Source organism: Nannobrachium achirus, assembly GCF_963921795.1.
Source record: "Nannobrachium achirus genome assembly, chromosome: 16".
NCBI classification, from domain to species: Eukaryota; Metazoa; Chordata; class Actinopteri; order Myctophiformes; family Myctophidae; genus Nannobrachium; species Nannobrachium achirus.
Window position 1 is genome coordinate 55,484,508 of NC_137823.1, and position 22,516 is coordinate 55,507,023.

General features: G+C 42.0%; 1 protein-coding gene across 1 annotated transcript in view; it reads left to right on the forward strand.

Moving 5' to 3' along the window:
• Window positions 1-1,867: 1,867 nt before the first annotated feature.
• Window positions 1,868-22,516, forward strand: part of LOC308300261 (mRNA-capping enzyme) — a 137,489-nt gene continuing 116,840 nt past the window's right edge. Inside the window, exons 1-8 of the mRNA XM_080744081.1 lie at window positions 1,868-2,247; window positions 7,080-7,189; window positions 8,492-8,595; window positions 9,657-9,745; window positions 12,297-12,372; window positions 13,767-14,019; window positions 18,045-18,154; window positions 18,720-18,821. Coding sequence (XP_080600207.1) covers window positions 2,184-2,247; window positions 7,080-7,189; window positions 8,492-8,595; window positions 9,657-9,745; window positions 12,297-12,372; window positions 13,767-14,019; window positions 18,045-18,154; window positions 18,720-18,821 — 908 coding nt within the window. The 5' untranslated portion in view covers window positions 1,868-2,183. The remainder of the gene's footprint in view (window positions 2,248-7,079; window positions 7,190-8,491; window positions 8,596-9,656; window positions 9,746-12,296; window positions 12,373-13,766; window positions 14,020-18,044; window positions 18,155-18,719; window positions 18,822-22,516) is intronic.

The window sequence follows — 22,516 nt, forward strand, 5'->3', positions numbered from 1 at the left end:
CAACAAAAATACATATTGTCGCTATTGGCTGGAAACCTTGTACTGTATGTCCAAAACAGTTACTTTTCAGGAAGTTGATAACGAACCTGTCTTCCAAAGGATTATTAGTCACAAGCACTTGTGCTTTTAAAGGTTAAATATTTTCTGAAACCCACAGACAGAAAGAAACCTGTTTCAACATGGATTCCCTATTTTGGGCATGTAATTCTAGGCAGAAAAAGAAGAAGGTTAAAAAAAAGCAGATCTACATGATCACAACACATCGCATCACAACTACGAACTTGTAGATCATCAGCTATTCTCACTACTTTAGTGAGACACTGTCCTATGACTAAGTATGAACTAGGGCTTAAGTGGTTAATATTTTGCATACATAACTGCTGTATCTCTTTGGAGAATATTGCTGGAGACTTGCTGTATAGGCACCTCTTTTGTAGCTTACACAGATTAGATGCTTGATTGTCACGGCAGGTTTTGTATAACAGTATATTGGATTCTAGGTGTTGTTGTCTGGGATCTCTGAGAACAAACAAACAAACACATAAACCATTTAAGCCCTATACTGTACATTATACAGTACTTCACCGGACGATGAAATAACCAATCTATAAGCTCAACGACGTATAACTAATACGACGTACTGTATAACCAATAGCCTATGTACTAATATGTACTTATTGCATACTTACAGCTTTACTGTGGAAATTAATCCTAATAATACTAATAGTGAAACAATGTCTTCAATAATTTATACTTATAGGTCTATGCAATGTTTATATGGGTGGCTTATTTTCACGAATAAACAGTTCTTGGAGATAACTTGTATTGAACTACTACAGTAGACTTTGTAAAGGATCGGAAGGATATTTCTCTCTCTACACACACACACACACACACACACACACACACACACACACACACACACACACACACACACACACACACACACACACACACACATTGATTGAAGAATGTATTAGAAGTTTCAGTTTGCATAGGAAAAAGTACAGTTTCATGCTTATTTACACAGGAACCACTTTATGTATCTCATATAACATTGAAAGACAGACGGATAGAACACAGTAGGCTACTTTGCATAGGGAATTGTCAGTAACAAGAGGGGAAAAATAAAAAAAGCAGTCATAAAAAATAGAATTACAAGGGAAAACGAAATAATAGTATTAAAGTGAAATATGAGATATTTACAAAGTAAAATGGGAGGTAGGTATGCACGCACGCACACAGGCCCGCGCGCGCGCGCGCGCGCGCACACACACACACACACACACACACACACACACACACACACACACACACACACACACACACACACACACACACACACACACACACACAGGCCTATATCAATGTATAAATGTTTGGCCATGGGGACCTCAGGAGTGTTTTCAAATATTTCAGATAATATAATACATTTTAATATTAAGATACTTTTTATTTTATTTTATTATTTTAGAGTAGAGCAGGTAATATGGCTGTTTCGGTTTTACAAACAGCAAAGTCACAATTTTACCCACCCCCGCACCCCGTCCCTACAGAAAAAAAGAAAGAAATGTTTACTAGATAATAAAAGAGAAGGGAAAACAAGAATGTATTGTATTACAATGTTGTTGTTTTTTTTTTATTATTCTTTTTTTTTTCAACGTGGGCTGACTGACTTTGCTTCGCCGCCCGCCTAGATGGCAGTGGCGAATCCCGGGTCCATTGTGCTACTGCTGGACTGACGTTTGTCTGCAAGAAGAAGACAAGTTAGCAAAGCAAGCCAAGTTAGCACTAAGCTAGCAGCGCTCATAACATGAGTGCTGAATGAAACTACAGATAACTGTTGGCTTGGGGCACTTTTAACTTCACTTCTGGACGGATAGAAAGAGAGAGAGATAGACAGACAGACAGACAGAGAGAGGGAGACAGAGGGAGTAGGACAACACTATATTTTAAAAGACAGAACGTTTCTATGGCAAATTTTTTCTTTTCTTTTTTAAACACTTTAAATTTGGCGGCCAGGTAAAGTTAATTCAATTGAGGGCCCGAAAGAAAGCGTCGCATTAACCCCACCGGGGGGTTAGAGGAGGGAACGGTGGGTCAACACTCTCTCTGATGTCCACCGTTAGAAGAGGAGCTTCATAACGAGCCCTCACCCTAGTTGTTCTTTTGGGAGTAACATAATGTCACACACGGGACCCCCGCCTCGGTGGAGGAACTGTCCCCGGAGGGGCCAGCCTGTGGCAGGTAGGAGGAGGACCTAAACATTAGCTTGGCTGGCTGGGAAATGCTAACATGGTTGTGACTGGAACTGTGACTGAAACGTCGTCACATAAGTTATAACGGCGTGCAACGAAAACAGCAGATCTACAAGCTCACAACGCGTCGCGGACGGGACGCGTTGTGAGCTTGTAGATCTGCTGTTTTCATTACAGGACTGATGAGTGATGAGCTTGACCGTTAGCTTGTGCTGCGCCAACGGCTAATCCGTTATATTATAGAACGACCGTCGTCAACCTGCGTTTTTTAAAGTTACTGCGTGTTATTGTTGGATTATTTGGAAGTGTAATTAAAGCAGAAAGTGGTTCTTTGTTAATTTAAGAGGTCTTTGTGGGTCTTTCATTTTTCCCCCTCACACTTAGTTTAGCTTGTTTGTGTTAGCAGCATCTGAGCTAGCCCTGTGCTGCTGCTGCTGTAGGCTACTTGGATCACGTGTCAAAACAAACCCTTCTTTAGGTCGATGCAGTTGTCAACAAACAGCCCAGGATGAGTGTTTTTCTGGGGAGGGTGGAACAAGAAGCATAACTAACGTTACCAGCTAAAATTAGACTGGTTTATTTTAACCCGGGATGATATGTTTAGGTAATAACAACAACCACATGGGGGGCAGACCTCCATTCAGAAACACCCCCACTTAAAACATCCCCATTCAGAAATACCCCCACTGAGGTTAGGATTTAGATTGGGGTTAGGTGACACCTCCAAGAATAATGGAAGTCAATCTTCTGAATGGCAATGTTTCTGAATGGAGATGTGTAACCGTACACCCCACGAACGCCCTACAACCTCATCCCAGTATTTACTTTTTGAGCGGTGGTCACAACGCTCCTATACGTGGCCGTGTGTGGGTCTGTCTGTCTGTTGTCTGTCTCTGTCTGTCTGTCTCCGGGTATGTAGCCTGCAGTAACCTTTTCTGACCACACAGGGGCGCTGTTGTTCAGGATAGGCCAGGCACACTCACACACAAACACACACAGGGGGCACACACACACACACACACACACACAGACACAGGGGGCACACACACACACACACACACACACACACACACACACACACACACACCACCGCTCAGTTCACACGAGTGTGTTTTTTTAATGGTTCGTTCGTGGGGTGTACTGTGCTGCACTTGCTTGGTGTTGCTTTTGGCCTTATAACGTCCTGGATGCGAGTTTCTAAATTCTAGGAGAGCGCAGGCAAGGAGCGCTCGTTTTCAACGACATTCAGTTATTGTCCACGACATTGCAAGCGGCGCGAAGGCCAGCGGACCTTGGTCCTGCTCTTCGCCCCCGAGCGCCGCAGGCGCGAGTGGCCGCGAAGAGCGGGCCAGGGCGCCGCCGGCCGCGCGAGTTACGAAGCCGTGGTGAATGCAATCGTTATATTTATGCCCAGGCCGTAAGGCCTGGGCAAGCGCACGATAAACGCAACGTTTGGTGCACCTCACGCGGTCCAAGTGACTACAACGGAGCGCTCCCTACGTCCGGTTCAGCCAATCACAAGCTTCAAAAATGAGTCCGGGGCGTGGTTTTGCCTTTGCTCTCCTAGAATTTAGAAACTCGCATCCTGGATTGGGTATATTCGATATTAATTGCATATTTTAAATTGGGGCTCATGCTGATCTAAATACAGTTTGTTTGGGGATAATGCTTACAACGAGCTGATTTACTTTGCACCCTGTCAACGAGCCTTTGCAAAAGAGGGAGTACAGTGTTCATTCTTAACTGGTATGTAAATTGACATCCATCCACTGATCCACAGACTCGATTTGAAATGATTTCTGGCGCTGCAGAGCAGCAGAGGTTCAGTCTGCACAATGTTTTGTCTTGGGTCACTCCCTCTCTCGAGCTCATTGGTTATAGGAAGCCAACCCATGTGACTGGGTTGGTTGATGATGATGGTCACTGACTCACTGAGGCAGACTTTAAAATCACTGACAGGAGGAGGAGATACTTATGAACTTGTATTATACAGATCCTTCTCAAAAAATTTGAATATTGTGTAAAAGTTAATTTTCTTCTGTAACATAATATATTTTTTTAAACTTTCATATAGTTTAGATTCATTGTGCATGCAGTGACATATTCAAAATGTTTGTTTTGTTTTAATTTAGATTTTTATGAATCCAAAAATCCATATCTCAAAATATTAGAATATTCCATACAGCCACTCAAAAGAAGCATTTATAATACAGAAATGTCAAAGTTCTAAAAGGCTATGTTAATTTATGCACTCAGTACTTTGTATGGAATACTTTTGAACAAATTCCTTCATCAAAGGGGCGTGGCATGAAGGTGGTCAGCCTGAGGTACTGCTGAAGTGTTATGGAAGCCCAGGTTTGCTTTGATAGCGGCCATAAGCTCATCTGTGTGGTTGAGTCTGGTGTCTCTCATCTTCCTCTTGACAACACAACACCGATTCTCTGTGGGTTTTAGGTCAGGCCAGTTGGCTGGTCAGTTAAGGCCAGTAATACCATGGTCACTACACCAGTTACTAGTAGTTTTGGCTCTGTGGGCAAGTGCCAAGTGCTTCTGGCTAAAATAAATCATCATCACAATAAAGCTTGTCAACCTACGGAAGCATTAAGTGCTCTAAAATCCCTGGGTAGATGACTGTCTTGACTCTGAACTTGATAAAACGCAGTGTGGGCAAAACCAGCATTGCATTGTATTGCAGGTGTTGGTCCACTGTGTTTTATCAAGTTCAGAGTCAACACAGCCATCTACCTGGGGATTTTAGAGCACTTTGCGCATCTGTAGGTTGACAAGCTTTAAGGAAACGATGATTTCCTTTAGCCAGAAGCACTTGGCACCTGCCCACAGAGCCAAAACTACAGTAACTGGTGTAGTGACCATGGTATTACTAGCCTTAACTGACCAGCAAACTGGCCTGACCTGAAACCCACAGAGAATCTGTGTTGTGTTGTCAAGAGGAAGATGACAGACACCAGACTCAACCACACAGATGAGCTTATGGCCTCTATAAAAGCAAACCTGGGCTTCCATAACACCTCAGCAGTACCTCAGGCTGACCACCTTCATGCCACGCCCCACTGATGAAGTAATTTGTTCAAAAGTATTCCATACAAAGTACTGAGTGCATAAATTAACATAACCTTTCAGAACTTTTACATTTCTGTATTATAAATCCTTCTTTTGAGTGGCTGTGTAGAATATTCTAATATTTTGAGATATGGATTTTTGATTTTCATGAGCTGTATGCCATAAAAAACAAAATTAAAACAAAAAAAGCTTTTTAATATTTCACTGCATGCACAATGAATCTAAAATATATAAAAGTTTAAAAAAATCTATTATGTTACAGAAGAAAATGAACTTTTAAACAATATTCTAATTTTTTGAGAAGGATCTGTAAGTATAGCTCTCATATGGGGCAAATTGTGAGGGGTACAATTTCCAATGTGATGGGCAAAACACATCACTAGCATGAGCCATCTTTCAGGAAGCTGAGTAGATGTTGTGAGGAACGTATAACTGTAAATAACAGTATAATGATATATAGACAGACACCAGTAAAATGTAGAAAACGAATCTGGAATATGTTCACTTTGTCATGTTACTTCTAAGACACATAGTGATATTTACATGGGAGAAAGAATGGATGTTGAACATTTCAAGAGATTGGTCTAAAATTGCTCTCCCCCCTGTGTGGGTGCTCACAGAAATAAAATTTTACATATCCTTTGTTTGGTTCATTGATATCTGACTGCAATTTTAGTAACTATACATGTTATGTACGGCTGTATTTGCCCCAGGTTTCAATATTCCAATAGTCCACTGACTCAACAAAATGCAACTGAGAATATTCCTAAAGCTATTTTTTGAAAGGGAAAGTGGCAGATTGTGAGTAGAAAAGTAAACAAAAACTCTCGCACACTGAGGGCTCACATGCGAAAAAAGTGCTTTATTGCACCAAATAAATGTCGTGACGTTTCGAGCAACACTGCTCTTCTTCAGACTGAAGTTAGATTGTGAGTAGGACATGTGACAACCTGTACTCTGTGTGGAGATTTTATACTGTAAAATATTACCAAAAAGTAAACATTGTGTGATGAGTTGTGTGTGCACTGACTGGCAGTCCAGCATAAGCAACACAGAATGCACTGGGAAATGTTGGGTCAGCTTTTCACATGTCCTCAGTCCTCACAGCATGAATGAATCAATTATTCATATTTTTATTTTGGTCTTAAATAAAACAATTTCTGTTGTGCTTTGTAGACTAAGAACTTTTTTTAGGGACTATATCCATAACATATTCAAATGTTGTAATTATCATATATGTTAAAACCGGGAAAGCATCATTTTAGATTTTAGCATTGGCTATTCAAAAATTGGCAATATAAAATAAAAGCATTTTTGAAAAATCTACATAACTCAGGAATTCAGACCCTCCATCGCTGTGATTGATGATCAGAAAATATTGTAAACATAGACCATATCAAGCCAGGCCACACAGCACTATTCTACTTAAAAAAGCAGGGTTAATAATAGAATGTGCGAACATACTACTGAGATGATAGTGGAATTTACGTCACATATACACTCTGAACTCATGAGAATGCAAAAACAAAAGGAAATACTGCCTTGTTGCACCATCTCTTACATTGCATTTACCAGCTGCAAACTATGTAGCTCTTTATTTCTTGCACCAGGTATTCTGTTTCCAATAAATAAATAAAGGAGTTAACCTATTGCTCACCACTTTGCAAGGACAGGGGGGGAGCAACCTGGTCTTGGAGGGTCCCTCATATAACCACTGTGTGTCGATCCATTCCTTTCTAGGTAAATTCCTGCCGATGAAAACAATGTTGGGTCCAAGATATGATGACAAAGTTCCAGAAGAGAACAGGTTCCATCCAAGCATGTTGTCAAACTATTTAAAAAGTCTTAAGGTAAGCAATTTTCATGATTGAATTAATTAATTCACTGCCATTGACACATTTTGAGAGGTTTCTTTTTTTATTGCATTTATGGAACTATCACAACGACCCGCTTCTGCTGTAAAAAATCGCATCGGGATTTTAACAGAAACAGGATGTAGGCGTGAAGAACGGATCTCCATTAGCTCCTATGTTAAACTTTGCAGGAAAACACCCACATTTGTTTCCCCTTTTTCGCTCCCTGTCTGCCTTCTAAACATGCTAGTACAGGGGTCTTCAACGTTTTCAGGCCGGGGACCCCCAAACTGATGGGGAGATGGAGGGGGGGGGGGGGGGGGGTCGGGGCTACGACATATTTTTTATTTTAAAGCTATACTGTGTAAGTTGCTCAACTGGTGGTCTGTAGCAGTATAGCAAACCGCGGTCGCGTTTGCTTTTTTCGTCCGTTTTTCGCTCGCGGACCGGGCCGTCAGACCACCGCGTCCGCCTCGCCTCGCCGAGATGCTTTCAATGAGGTCTCCTGTGTCCTTCTACGAGCAGCGGTTGGAGAGTTACATGCTAGACTCCTCCAGTGTAAACACTGCAGTGTACTTCCTGAAGGCGTGTTTCCTAAACCCACCAGAGAGCCCGGCAGTGTATGTTCTGCGCTGTGATTGGCCGGCAGTGTATAACCCTCGCTGTGATTGGCCGGTAGTGTGATGACGCAATCTTTTCCGCGAAAACCGGTCCCGGGCAGGGATCATAGAAAACATATAAAGAGAAGGCTTTAGAAGCTGAAAATAACGGAGTCGGGGTTCTAAAACTTTAGCGATTTAACAGCTAGGACCATTTTAAGATTTGTTTTATAAAAAAAGTTACATGGTACAACTTTAAACATGTACAAGTTACAGCGAGCAGGGTGGGCCGTACCACTACCATTTCTAAACATACTACTTATTAACTGAGAACCAATGTCAATAATATCAACAATCTGTCAATTGCATAGTAATCATGTATTCAAGCTATTCAAAATGGATAGAATCATGATTTATTTTTTTACATAAATGTGAAAAATGAAAAAAAAAAATGCCATCTTTTTTTTTTTTTTTTTTTTTAAGCAATAATTTCGCGGACCCCCTGCAGTACCTCCGCGGACCCCCTAGGGGTCGCAGACCCCCTGTTGAAGACCCCTGTGCTAGTACATAATAGCACATTGCTTTATTAGCACATATCTTCAGAACGCTTTGACCATTTTACATGCAGATTTTTTTCGGAGACTCCGAAGCGTACACTTGACTCTATCTTTTTGTCGTTTGATCTCTCTCTCTCTTATAGGTAAAAATGGGCTTGCTCATTGACTTAACAAACACAACTCGCTTTTATGATCGAAGCGACATCGAAAAGGAAGGCATCAAATATATGAAGCTTCAATGTAAAGGGTATGAATGAATTCACTCTTGTGTGACACTCAAATGATACAATTCAACGTTTTTAGTATATTGTTCAGTGTGAAATAGAGGTTAGGGCTGTCGCGATTATGACATTTTACATGACGTGTGTTTTTGTTGTTGACAATTACGTTTCTGTTTGGCTTTTAGGCTTTGAAGTTGCACATGGTAGATATGACACATAACCCTAAATATACAAAGACATTACTGACATATTTGACAACTTAAAGCTATACTGTGTAAGTTCAACTAGTGGTCAGTAGCGGTATTGCTTTTTTCGGCCGTTTTTCGGCCGGAGTCGTCACGGACCACCGCCGCGGACCACCGGAGCGGCGCCGCAAACCACCGCGACCGATAGTAATCCGTGGAGGGGTAGAACGCATGGTAGAACGTAATTTTCTGGCCAGGATTTGTGGATTAAGAGGTTAAAATCCTTCACCATGGTAAACACTGTAGCCAAGCGGAGGCGCTTCCTGGAGACCAGAGCAGATAAGCTGTGATTGGCCGGTAGTGTACCATGTGTGCATGATCGGCGATGTGATTGGGCAACGTATACACAACGTATACAGATGATGCAGATTACGTCATTTTGGCGCGAAATCCGGTCCACGGCCAGGATCATAGAAAACATATAAAGAGAAGGCTTCAGAAGCTGAAAATAACGGAGTGGGTGTTCTAAAACTTTAGCGATTTAACAGTTAGGACAATTTTAAGATTTGTTTTATAAAAAAAGTTACATGGTACAACTTTAATACTTAAAAAAGAACATCGATAGTGGAAATAGCCGATCTACAAGCTCACAACGCGTCGCATCGCGAGCTTGTAGATCTGCTATTTCTACTATTCTTGACTTCAAAAAAAGAACATTTTTCAACATGGAAACGATTATGACGATTATGAAAAATAATCGCGATTATGTCAAATAATCGCGATTATGTCAAATAATTGCGATTAGACGATTATGTAATAATTGTGACCGCCCTAATAGAGGTAATTTGTTGACAATTCCTCTACTGCTTTGTGTAATTAAAATGCCATCTAATTCTGTCTAGGCATGGGGAGAGTCCATCGACAGAGACAACCGAGATGTTCATACGGTTGTGTGACCACTTCATGGAGAAAAATCCAACCGAATTAATTGGTAAGACAGCCGTATAGCCAGGCATTTGGAGTGTTGTATAATCAATAACATTTCCAAACAGCACAAACAAAAGTAGATAATTGTAGTCAAATGAGAAAATTGGTTTCTTCATATGCAAAAACACAAAGGTTGATGGGACTGTGGATTATGACTGAGTGGGGCTAGGAATATGGTATGCCCTAGGAATCTTTAAATGATTGCACTCCCTATCATGTCATTGCGTTTGAGATACACTAGAGGGAGCTAAAAGCTTAGTCATCTTTGCTATAACATTGCCTCAATACTATTCTCCAAAGTAGCAGGTTTTCTACCTAATGTCTGATCCTGTGATTATATTCAATTGTGGATTTGTATTTTGCATACGTTAATTTTGTAATGAGAAGACTGGTGAGGGATGTCAGTTTTACATTGTGATTTTGAGTAATTGTATTGAACTTTCAATACAATTCAATTTTGTTAGGGAGGCACCAGTATTGATTGTTTTATATTGTGTGGGTACGGGGTATTGTTATATTATTTATGGATCTACTTCAAAGACCAATGCTGAAAACATTACTTTTTTATTTTAGCCAATTTCCCACATTAGGAAAACAGTTACCTGAATTAAACATTTTAAGATATTCTACTATTCATTAAACTCAAGGGATTGGGTCGATATTACACGGCTAAATTGGTAAAATACCTTTTTATAACTGATTGTTTTGTAGAAACAAAAAGGACAACTAACACGAGTGAATTCCAAACATGTTCTGCTCTGTTACAGACAAGTGAATGTCTGAAAGATAAAAAAAAAAAAAAATGCCTTGTGTAAATAAGTTAAGCCTGCCTGCCAGAATATTGTTGCCTGAGCAATAACTAATTTACTTTGAATGTTTTGTTTTGTTGTTGTTTTATTATATACAGTATATATATTTTTTGAGCAGCCTAGATGTGTATGCTGGCTTCCAGTACTCTGTGTGAATACTAATGCCTTGAGTCTAATTAGAGGTGCAGTTGAAAGACTGCTGCTTAATTGAGATAATCAATTACATGTAAAAAAAAAAAAAAAAGAAATCCTGGTGGGAACTGTTTTATCTGTCAAATAATTGACATTGGAATTGGGAATGGACCATTGTTGTGATTGATTATGCTGAAAAATGAATCTTTTTGACGGCTGTGAACAAAAACCCATGTAGATGATGCTTTTCCTCCAAGTGTTATTGGCTTTATAAAATGATTATACATTTTACTACTCTCATATCAATTGTTCTCTGGTTAAAGCTAATTTCTTAATATAAGATTACCATTTCCCTACCCTACATGCAAGCATATTTGTGAACAGTTTGAGTCGGAAAGGAAAACAGACATCTTGTGTTACATTTTTAGATGTGTGTGTGAGTGTGTGAGTGAGTGAGTGAGTGAGAGAGAGAGGGATTTGAACGAATTGTTGATTGTGGTGTTTAGTGGCACATAGTGCCTCAGGCGAGCCTTGGGGACGTGACTAATCCGACATGGTCACTGAAGTTGCGCTTTCACACTCGAGACAGCAGAGAGCTCCCTGATCCACCATTCTGGCCTGTTGAAACTGAGCCACTGTTGCAAATTAAGTCGTTTACGCCTCACAGCAGAATAATATATGAACGTAATTTTAGCAATGCCCTCTCACCAGCCACCTGAGGATTGTTCTTTGTTGTCTCTGCACGAGACGGAAATTAGATGGCCATGCTCATAAATCTGAACACCTCCATCCCTCCCTCGACTAGTTGACTCCATCTTCATCAGCGTCTCCTATCCTCCCTCTGCCTGATAGCTGTAGGGGAAGATTGAGAGTCAAGCGTGGATGTTTCTTTTGATTGACCTGTCAGACATGCTACAAAATACTTGTCTAATGTCTCACTTTTTCAAAGAGTGGTGTAGTCGAGGAGGCACATTTTGTTCATGCCCTGTTTTGTACATCATCATAAAGTGTCGCGCAACAACAGTGACAACATAGAATGCAATGCATTATTAGCGTGTAGAGCTGCTATTTTGGCTTTTTTTTTAACAAGAAAAAATCCATTTACCCCTAAAATCGATATTCATTTAAATAATCGTATTTATCTGTTTTGCACCCATTGCTATAGTATGTGCTGCTCCTCCTGTCTATACATTCCCCAGGGCTCCATCAGTTGTTAGGTCTCACCTTGTCTACAGGCTGGTGTCAGATCTGTAGATGAACAAGGGCTGCTTGGGAGGCTATACTGACTGGCTGTCTGACAGGGGCACGTTTTCCTACTACACCCCATGGACCTCTGCCTCACTGCATCTCATGTTATTGATTTTCGGGGGAGTGCTTAGGTTCATGCAAAACTACTGGGGCTATTTTGAAATCGTGCTATCTTTGCAGTTTGCATTACATCAGGGTGAATTGAAGGCAGAGGGAGGATAACACATGGTAGCGATGTAATGTTGCTGAGGAAAAATGATATCAAAATGATGCATTAGACGAGGGCGTCAGCTGCTGAGGTTGAATGTGATTCTGCCTGTGAAATGATATTGTGTTTTCACGCGTGACTCATTGTTCTCTTCCAAGGTGTCCACTGCACGCACGGCTTCAACCGGACAGGCTTCCTGGTGTGCGCGTACCTGGTAGAGAAGATGGACTGGAGGTAACTAACGTCACACGCCCCTGGCTCAGTCTCGGTGCTCTGCTGGGATTGCAGGCTTTTTTTCTCTTCCCTCAGGAGGGCGCATTTGTTCCTCGGTTTTCCTCAGCCCATGCCCATGAACAACAGTGATGCACTACAACATGAACCACACTGCGTGGGCTCTCCCTCAGCTGCTTACATCATTGCTCTGCCCCCCCTCCCCCTTCCTCCTAAAGGTCGGGTACCGCTTTGCCCGCGAAGGCTGCGTCCCGTCGGCCCCTGTCGATGCGTTCCATATGTGTGATGGCTTCATGTGAGATGCTGTCACTACAGATAAAGTCACGCTCCGTGAAGAGGCTCGCTGATTTAGTGGAGACAGGACCCTGAGTTGGAGACGCCAGGGGTGCTGAATAATTTACAGCAGCGGTGTTGTCTTAAGGCAGAGGTGGAACAGTATAGAGGGAGTCTGGGAATGACTGCTGCATCTTTTAAAGTGGGGTGAAACCATAGGCTGATTGTGTAGTCTATTCCAGTTCAGGTTAAAAAAAACAGCATGGTAACAACATGGCAGGCTGCAGGAAACTGGCCTTAAGTTATAGTGATGTAAGCTGCAGCTACTGCAATTAATAATGGGTGTGTTCAATTTAGGTGTCAATACTGTATCTGCCTTCACATTGGCACACCCTTGGCTCTGTACACACCTAAATCTAACACATTATTAATTTTATTAGCTTCAGCTGCTGTGTGGCTTACTAGCCTGACATTAAAGATGCAGCTTTCCACAAACGGTGCTGCAAGTACAGGCTGTACACAAGGGGATTTGAACTCTTTAGTGTACCAGCGTACCGTACATCATTTTTAAAGAGGTGGTGCCATAGTTTTGTACTTTTTCTGGTTTTCATGTGTCTATGAGATTGATAGTACTTCATTAGACCCCCTGGTGTGGTTGTTATGAGCAATTGTATTTTGGGTTTCTTCCTGGAGGCTGACACCTTGTGGGTCAAAATTGCAGAGTGATTAAATTACATCATATAATCATCCCCTCCCCTTTTACCATACACCCAACACTGTGGGTGTGACTAACTTCAGCTGGGTCACCACCCACCATGACAACCAGGCATACTTAATGAACTGGTGGTTGTGGCCACATAAAAACCTAATTTTAACTCTTTCTGTACACTTTTTTTTGGAAAAAATCTTCCTCCTAGTATAATCATAATACCTGATAATCATGTTTTGGGGGGGATCTTTAATACTGCACTGCATCTTTAATAAAGTTAAACAACTATAACATACAGTTACCTCTTGATGTCGTTAGTATTAAAAAAAGGGATTATTCATCCAAGCCTCATTTAATAATGTCACGAATAGCAGAGCAAATTTTTAAGATTGCATGATTTTTTCCTTCTCGTCAGCGTGGAGGCGGCTGTAGCTGCCTTCGGTCAGTCCCGCGCCCCGGGGATCTACAAGGGAGACTACCTTAAGGAGCTGTTCCGTCGCTATGGCGACGTGGAGGACGCTCCCCCTGCCCCCGCGCTGCCAGAGTGGTGCTTCGACGACGACGACGAGCAGGACGAGGATGACGACGGCAACGTGATTGGCCAGGAGTCTGGCCCCAGCTCCTCGGGGTCGGCACCCGGCAAACGGAGGAAAGAGAGATTAAAGCTGGTGAGAGAAAGAGAGAGAGAGAGACTTCCTCCCCCCATTTAAAGCCTGTATACTTCGTCGACCCCCAGGGGTCTAGACCTGGGGCTAGGGATGGGACTATATGAACATTTCGTATCAAGATTATTTTAACAAAAGAAACCGCAAATTACGATATTATCACGATAATCAAAATCCATTATCCTGGGGTGGAATATTTGTCAAAAAATAGCAGATCTACAAGTAGATCTGCAATCTTTTTGACAAAGACATTTGATAGAGTGGAAAAAAAGATGTATATTATATTACGTATATTAAGTACCTTTTACCAATAGAGGGTAAACTTTAAGTGGTACCGGATATGCAGCTCGGCAAATAAAAGGTGGTTTGATCCCGGTGCATGACGGAGGACGATATCACGATAAATTAAATCTCCACGATAGGATTATCGTGAGTGTTTTTTTAATCACGATAAACGATAATATCGCGTATCGTCCCATCCCTACTTGGGGCCCCTTTCCTTTTTTTCCCTCTACACCAAATCTCTTTGCCGAAAATAGCCGATTGACAAGCTCACAACGATTGTGGAACTGCTATTTTCGCGGAATGTTGGCCTATTTTGGGAATGCCAGGGTTCATGTGGTTCAGTTGGAAAGAGACCGCATCCATGAGCCCACCCTCCCACCCCCCTGCTCCACATGACTCTGAATCTCACGCAGGGAAAGTTGACGCAGAGCCCAGCAGTAGGCTTTCTTCACCAAATGATACGCTTCCCGTGTTCAGTCATGTAGGACGCTTCCCGGTGAATTTCCGGCCATCACTTTTCTCTGCCATGTTGCTTCTGCTGCTGCAGGCGAAAAAGCAATATAACTCTCATTAGGAATTAGTCTTCTCACTTTTTAGTTAAAGATTTCATTAATGCCACCAAGCGAGTGTGGTAGAATTAGAAGTGTTGACTCTTTCTGCCATTAGCCATAATGTGTACTATTTAAATTGACATATTAATGTTGAAGCTCTTTGCGAGGCTGTGATGTAATGAGTGCAAAACGTGGCTTAATCTTAATCATGTAGCATTTCAGGAAGTTAGTGTACTATTCTAGGCTAGATGTGTACTAGCCTAGAATATTAAATCCCTAACCCTATTCAAATAAAGCCACCTACATATAATGCACATAGGCCTATAGAAACAGTTATCGTCATTAAAATGATCCCTGTAATTGCAAGTATGCCACCAGTAATGATGAATCTCAGCTACTCGGTGGGCTACAGTGTTTGATACAGCTGGACTGGAGCCTAAAGGAGGGAAAATCAGCTCTGTCCTGCAGGGTGTAGTGCTTTTACAACATGAAAGACCCCCACAAGCCCTGATGGAGCCGTCTCCAACTGAAGTCTGGCAGGTTTTGGCCAAGGGGGAGCCGGTTTAGTGCGAGTCATCAGAAGAAACAGTTCGAAGAAGGGCGAATATACGATTCTTCTAAAGTAAAAAAAAAAAAATGCTTGGCTGCAGTTCTTAATATTGCTTTGAGCAGTCAATAGCTGACCTCTGAGGAGTAGGGCAAGTTGAAAGCCTGTTGTACACAGACTGAAAGGAGTTGAGGAGACTGCAGTGAGGGAGAGAGAGCTGAAACAGGAATCGATAGTTTTTTTTTGTTGGTTTGCTTCTTACCCCCTTTACTCCATAATTTAGTCATTATTCCAATTGATTTCTCCCCGCAAACACTTCTTTCTGCTCTCCCTGCCCGGCCTCTGTCCCCCAAACATGTGCCAATTTGTTTACTGGAGACGCTCGACAAAGCCGGTCCTACCACGGTGGATTTGAAAAAATAACATCCGTGGCACTTTAGCACTCCAGTCTGCTGCTTTAGCACCGCTACTCACCAGTTAAGAGTGGGGTGGCTCTGAGTAGATGACAGAGTACAGCAACTTGCAATGGGCCTGGTGTACAAGATACACTACAGGGGTTGACACTAAGGTCTCAGAGGCACTTGCCCATCGGGCAAGTACAGGTCATGTTCTACTTGCCCGAAGGTAATGCCCACTTGCCCGAAAAGTAAATCGTCCATTATAAAATGATAGGTACAATTTTAATTACCGCTTAATTTAACACTTATTTCTTTACTTTCTGGGGCTGTGCGATAAAATGTCATACCTCAATACCTCCAAATCCAAATACCAAATACTTTAGCTATGATTGAATATGTCTATGGTTTCACACTTGTTATTTTATATTTTTAAATGTAGCAATAGTAAAAACAGCACATTATAGGTAAATAGTGCTCTTATTTTTTTATTTTATTGTGTCCCCCCTCAAATGAGCACTTGCCCTGTCGGGCAACCTGAAAGCCAACTTCACCTGCCCTGACGTTTTATTTACCTGCCGGGGGCAGGTGGGCAAGCCTTGGTGTCAATGCCTGCACTACACCACTAAGATACCCATGTACCTGTCAAAATACTTTATAAATGTTAAGGACGTCCACAAACACCAGAGGCAGCGCCACAGATCACGTTCAACCCAGAGTCACCTCAAAGAAAGGGTCAAACTCGTTCCTCTGCTATACCACCAAAATGTGGAACGCCTTACCGAAGGCCTTAAAGGAGTGTGGATCCCTAGCATCCTTTAAAATCGCCCTGAAAAACCACTTACAGGCAGCAGCCGTTCGCAACTGGTCAAAACAAACCTAGCCCAGCCTTACCCTCCCCTGAGCCGCCTTTGTATTAATATTTACCTACTGTATATATATATTTTTTTTGCACTTTTTCTTTATTTTTATTTTTGTATTTTCCTTTTTTTCCCTGACTATATCTACTGCATAGTACTGTGTTCTATCCGTCTGTCATTCAATGTTATATGAGATACTTCAATGGTTTCCTGTGTAAATAAGCCAAGTGCTTTTCTAGGATCTCCTTTTAGTAGACCGTGTACCAGTGAACTGTACCGTCATGAAACTGTACCTTTTCCTATGCAAACTTCTAATAAAGTCTTCAATCAATCAATCAATCAATCAATCACTGCGCCACCCGAGCGACTGCGTGTGTCAGTAGCTTTAACCACTGACACGCTATGTGGACCGGGATTCCTTCTACATCAAATCTCTTTGCTGAAAATAGTCAATCCACAAACTCACAATGTGTCACGACACGTTGAGCTTGTAGGTCGGCTATATTGGCTGAATGTTGTCGGGGCTAGAGCCGGAGTTGTGAATTTTAAAGTTATGCAGTTTCTGCACTTCCGGCAAAAGAATATAGGTGGAGAAGTAGCAGGACTAGAAGTTGGGGAAAGGCTATCAGGCAACTGGCAAGCCAGTTTGATGCTGTCTCCCACCGGCTGAAGTAAGGAGTCCTGTGCTTTTTGCTTACGGCTAAACAACAGCTGTTTGGGGAAGCTTCACCTGTACGGGGCGGATATACAGTACTGTGTAGGAGGCTGTGCAACTGTTGCCTGAAATCCTGCCAACTTAACCCATTCAGAACGGGTACACAGTATTGTGTATCATTATTTGATGCTTTAACTATTGACAAATAGATATACGGTGCCGCGCTGTGAGCTTGTAGATCTGCTATTTTCTTTTGAATCCTTCTAAGATTTTTTGAAAAACCTATGTTTCTATGTCAGCAATCTGGCCGGCCGTCGTCAAAGAAAAGGTCCTTTTCACTTAACTGGAGCTCAGTTAGTCTGTTCTTGAGAGACTACTATGTCAGTGGTTCTCATACTTTTTCATTTGAAGGACCCCCAAACTGATATGTATTTGGCCACGGACCACCATCTCAAAATATCTAGTTCCAGGCACCACCCAGAAGCAAAATTTGAGTTACAAACGTTCGCTTTGAAAATACACATATTCAAAGATTTGCACACACTTTCACAACTTTTTTTCAAAAATAGCAGATCTACAAGATCGCAGCGCGGCACTCGGTGCCGCGCTGTGAGCTTGTATATCTGCTATTTTTCACCCGTTAAAGCATTCGATAATTCTAGGCCCTAAATGGGTTTTAAGCAGCTGTCTTGATTAATGTTTTCCCTCTCCTTTGTTTCCCCCCCGCCTTCCCAGGGTGCCGTGTTCTTGGAAGGTGTCACGGTGAAAGGCGTCACGCAGGTCACCACGCAACCCAAACTGGGAGAATGTCAAACCAAGTGTCAGCAGTTCGCTGAATGGGAAAAGTAAGGCACCTCACTGCTTTCTCACGCCGCACATATGCGTGTGTGCGTGTGAGCGTACGTGGGCGTACAGTATTGTGCTGCGAGTGACTCATGCTTTACTGAACCACTCCGTTTTTAGATCATCACACTTATAAGACAGGCACTGGAGTTTTAGAATAGATTTTTCTTTTTTTCCCCCCTCCTGACAGCTATGCTGCTGGAGCCATTTTAATGATATTGCGTAGAATCTATACTGTCTCCTTCCTTGTCAGAACACAGAGAACGCCATTAAATTTGAGTCCCCACTGTTTCCACCAGGAGCATGTCTTCTTTGTGTGCATATGCATGGGGACTCTTTAATTAGGTCCACCTGTCCCCACAAACAACACATTCAAAGTAATCACTCAAAATGGCCATTATTTTCAGAATGGCATAAAGTAGACAAATAGCAAGATGCTCATTAACAACAGGTTGTCCTCCGTAATATCAAAAACTGATGGCCTCTTGGAAGAGCAGCCCTTGGGCTTCTAAACGAGATCCAAATGAAATAAATCGACAAACCAAAATTTCTGTGTCTGTTTTCCAGGTCTGGTTTTCCCGGCGCTCAGCCGGTGTCCATGGACAGGAGGAACCTACGTTTTTTGGAGCAGAATCCCTACAAGGTCAGCTGGAAGGCCGATGGAACACGGTAGGTCCCTCACCGTCTCATTTTCCCCTTTTATTACAGCCTTGAGATGTCAAATCCTCCTTGGCTTCACGTCTCTACCCTGTGGATATTCACAAAGCACAGGCCATGTGTGAATGTACGGTAATGCCCCAGAGGTTTGTCCAGGTCTTACTAGTCGTGGCCATGAGATGAATACCAACATTGTTCCTAAAGTTCGATGATAAAATATTTATTTGGGATGAACAGAGACCATCTGCAGACTGGCAGAACAGCTAATTTAATTTTAATATAATTTAAATCTATACTCTGTCACAGATCTCTTTCTGTCTCACTCTCCCTCTACGCCCTACGCACACGACGTTCTGAAATGAGTTGCGCCGCTTGTATTGTGTCATAGTCAATCTCATGCATGGAAAAAAAAAAACAGCTAATCAGTTACACAAACATTGCTTTTAGGAAGCATTCATTGAACAGTGTTGCCCCGCTTGCAGGCAGACTCGATGTGCCTCGGCACACACACACACACACACACACACACACACACACACACACACACACACACACACACACACACACTCTCTCTCTCTTTCGCCCCCCAACATTATTTCTATGACGCATTTTGTTCATAAAACTAACCTCTCTTCCATAAGCACTGTCATACAAGTCCTTCACTCTAGAAATGGGATGAATGCATGTATTCTATTCTGCCAAGTTTGGGTGATGTGATATTAATGGTACGTCATATAATACCAGCATTCAAAACCGCTATATACCATTAAAGGAGTAGTTCACCCCCAAAATGACTTTTTTTCTATTGATTACTCATGCTATGGAGACTTGGGTTCAATAATATTTTTTTTGTATTTGTTGCATTCCAAAGACAACAAATTTATTATAGTAAATTTGCCCCCATTGATTACGGAAGGGGACCCAAATGCATTTGGGTCCCCAAATCTGGAATCGGGAGAGTTAAGTGTTTTCTGCAGGTGATTCAGTCCGAATGTATCAAAGGGTGCGTTCGGAAATGTGCACCAGGTGTGTGCTCAGTGTAGTGAGTGCCTAAACCTAACCCTAATCCTAACCCTAACCTCAGTAAAACTATGCCTAAACCTAACCCTAACCTTAACCTCAGTAAAACTATGCCTAACCCTAACCCCGAACCCTAACCACACCCGGTGCGCATTTCCGAACGCACCCTTTGATACACTCGGACTGAATCACCAGCATCTCCCATCGGGAATCAGTGGGGATACTTTTTCTTGAAATCAAATTCTTGTCTTAATTTTTTGTCAAAAAACTAAAAATATTATTGAACTCTCCATGGCATGAGTAATCAATAGAGAAAAAGTCATGTTGGGGGTGAACTACTACTTTAAATTGCAGGCATTTCAAGTGAGTGTGAATGGGGTTCAAGTGGAATTATCTCTGCCATTTCAGTCACTTTGAGTGGTCTTATCTCATTTCACTTGCTCTGCCAGAGGGTCGGGTTGAAGGGGAATATGCTTTAGTATTCCACTCGTCTGCTTACCACCGTACTTCTCATTACTTTTGGAAAATGTTCACCACCACGTTTGTGAATATTTAATGAACTTCAAATTCAGAATTTTACATCTTTGGCACTTTAATTTCCTGTAAGAATGAGATGTACAGAGTACAGAACTGGCACCTGACCAGGATAGTACTTAATGGTGTGCGTTCAGACTGCCGCTATCTGACAGTACCTGTCATTTTTTTGTTGGACTCGGTGACTCAACATTTTTCTCAGAGCTTGCTTTCAAAGTACAGTGTGTGACCCAGAAGCCTTCCACAGTTACTGGAAGTGTCTGAATCAACAGAAATACCGCAAGGTTCTTCGATTACCAAAGGGAGGGAGAAAGAAATTGAATATTTATTTATTCTTACTGAAGTTAGAATCTGTCAAATTCACCCGAGCCTCAAGTAGAGCTGCTTAATGTTTCCTTAGCGGAGATGTTTATTTTTTGGACAGGGCGAGTTGAGATTAAGGAGAATCGTTGCTATCTCTTTAAAGCATATTCAAGCTCTGGCAGCTCTGACAACACTATCACCCTTCAAAACAGGGGCGTCAATTGGGTATGGCAGGGGTATGCAGCTGCCATACCCTGGGTCCAGGGGGGAAAATAAAAGTTACTTTTAAATATAAATCCATGAATGTCTCTTTGTCTATCTGCGCAGTAAAATAACTACAAATGCAAAATTGAACAAAATGGTCACTTTAACAAGGTATTATAATTATATTCTCCACACTTGTATTCTCCCTATCTTGACAACATGGTATATTCCCAGGTTCCGCAGGTCAGCTGCACTTGAACAACCATTCCAGGCTGCCATATCCAGCCCAAGAAACCGTAGAAACCTGTGTAAAAAACTGACAAAACTTTTTTTAATTTTTTTTTTTTTTTAGATATTGTGAAAATAGCCGATCTGAAAATAGCCGATCTACATGCTCACAACGCCTCACGTTCACAATAGAACCGTGTTATACAAAATATATTGCCTCTTTTCCATGAGGACTCCCATCTTTGCCATACCCTAGCTTTTGCTGAACTGACGCCACTGCTTCAAAATAATTTTGAATCTAAATTTTAGATTGAAAATGATTTTGATGTCTGCACTGCAGTGCTCCAGACTAATTTATATGCACCCGGAACATTTTGGCTGTCTTGTCACAGTCGGAAAGACATGAGAGAGAGAAATATGGAGGTGAGATGGCCATGTCAGAGAGGGAAAAAGACTGATTGCACATAGCCTGGCTCCAGCCAATAGACCCGCCCACTCTCTGAGTGAACTGCTTCTCTTGGTCTGGTTCTGTCATATGACGCGTCTCTTTCTACCGAAACCGACCGAAACCGACCAATGAAATCAATGCAATACGGAGGAGGGGTGCGTCTAACTTTTGAAAATCAACAGAAACAGTGGAGGGAGGGGTGGCTCACCAGAGTTCTTAATTGCCTCCTTTGAACTTCAAAAGAGCTACAGCTACAAGTGTCGATAGCTCGTTAGTGATTCTCTCTAATCAATGAAACATCAGAGACAATGACCTGTTTGGTGCATGTCTTTGAGGGGAGGGGGAGGAGGGAATGTTTTGTGTGCAAAAGTCAAACACAACCCCTCCCACCAGATCTCTTGTGATTGGGAATTTCAAATTTTAAATCCCCTCCCCTTTTCAATCAAATAGAATGGGGACAACTTCAGACTCAAGCTCCAGCGTAGAGTCTGAAATCAGGCTAGATTGCACAGGGGGCTGCTGTGCTAGTCATACAACCCTGTCACAAGTCCGGGTGTGTTTCTCTGAGACTTTGTGCTTCTTTAATGTTACAATTCTGGATGTCGAAGCTCCAACAGTAAAAATCAATATATACCTAGAGGGAATATGTGTGGCAAATTTCAAGGTAATCTCAAGCTGCGTCAGGCAAAAAACTGAGCAATTCTTCAAACTTTGGAAGGCAATATTAGCCAATTCACCCTTAGTCCCGCCCGTTGTCCTGCCCCTCTCCACACCCATTGGTTGCTGTGTCTTGGTGGGACATTCAGTGGGACACTCCATCCACTACCATGTTAATTCAGTTGCTTCGTATTGTTATTCTGTGTGCTCAATTCTAATTTCAAACTTGGTTTCAGTGAAATGGAGCTGCTCAGTGGCAGCATAGTGAACCAGCATGTGTTTATATATGTTTTTATTTCTCCATAAATTATGT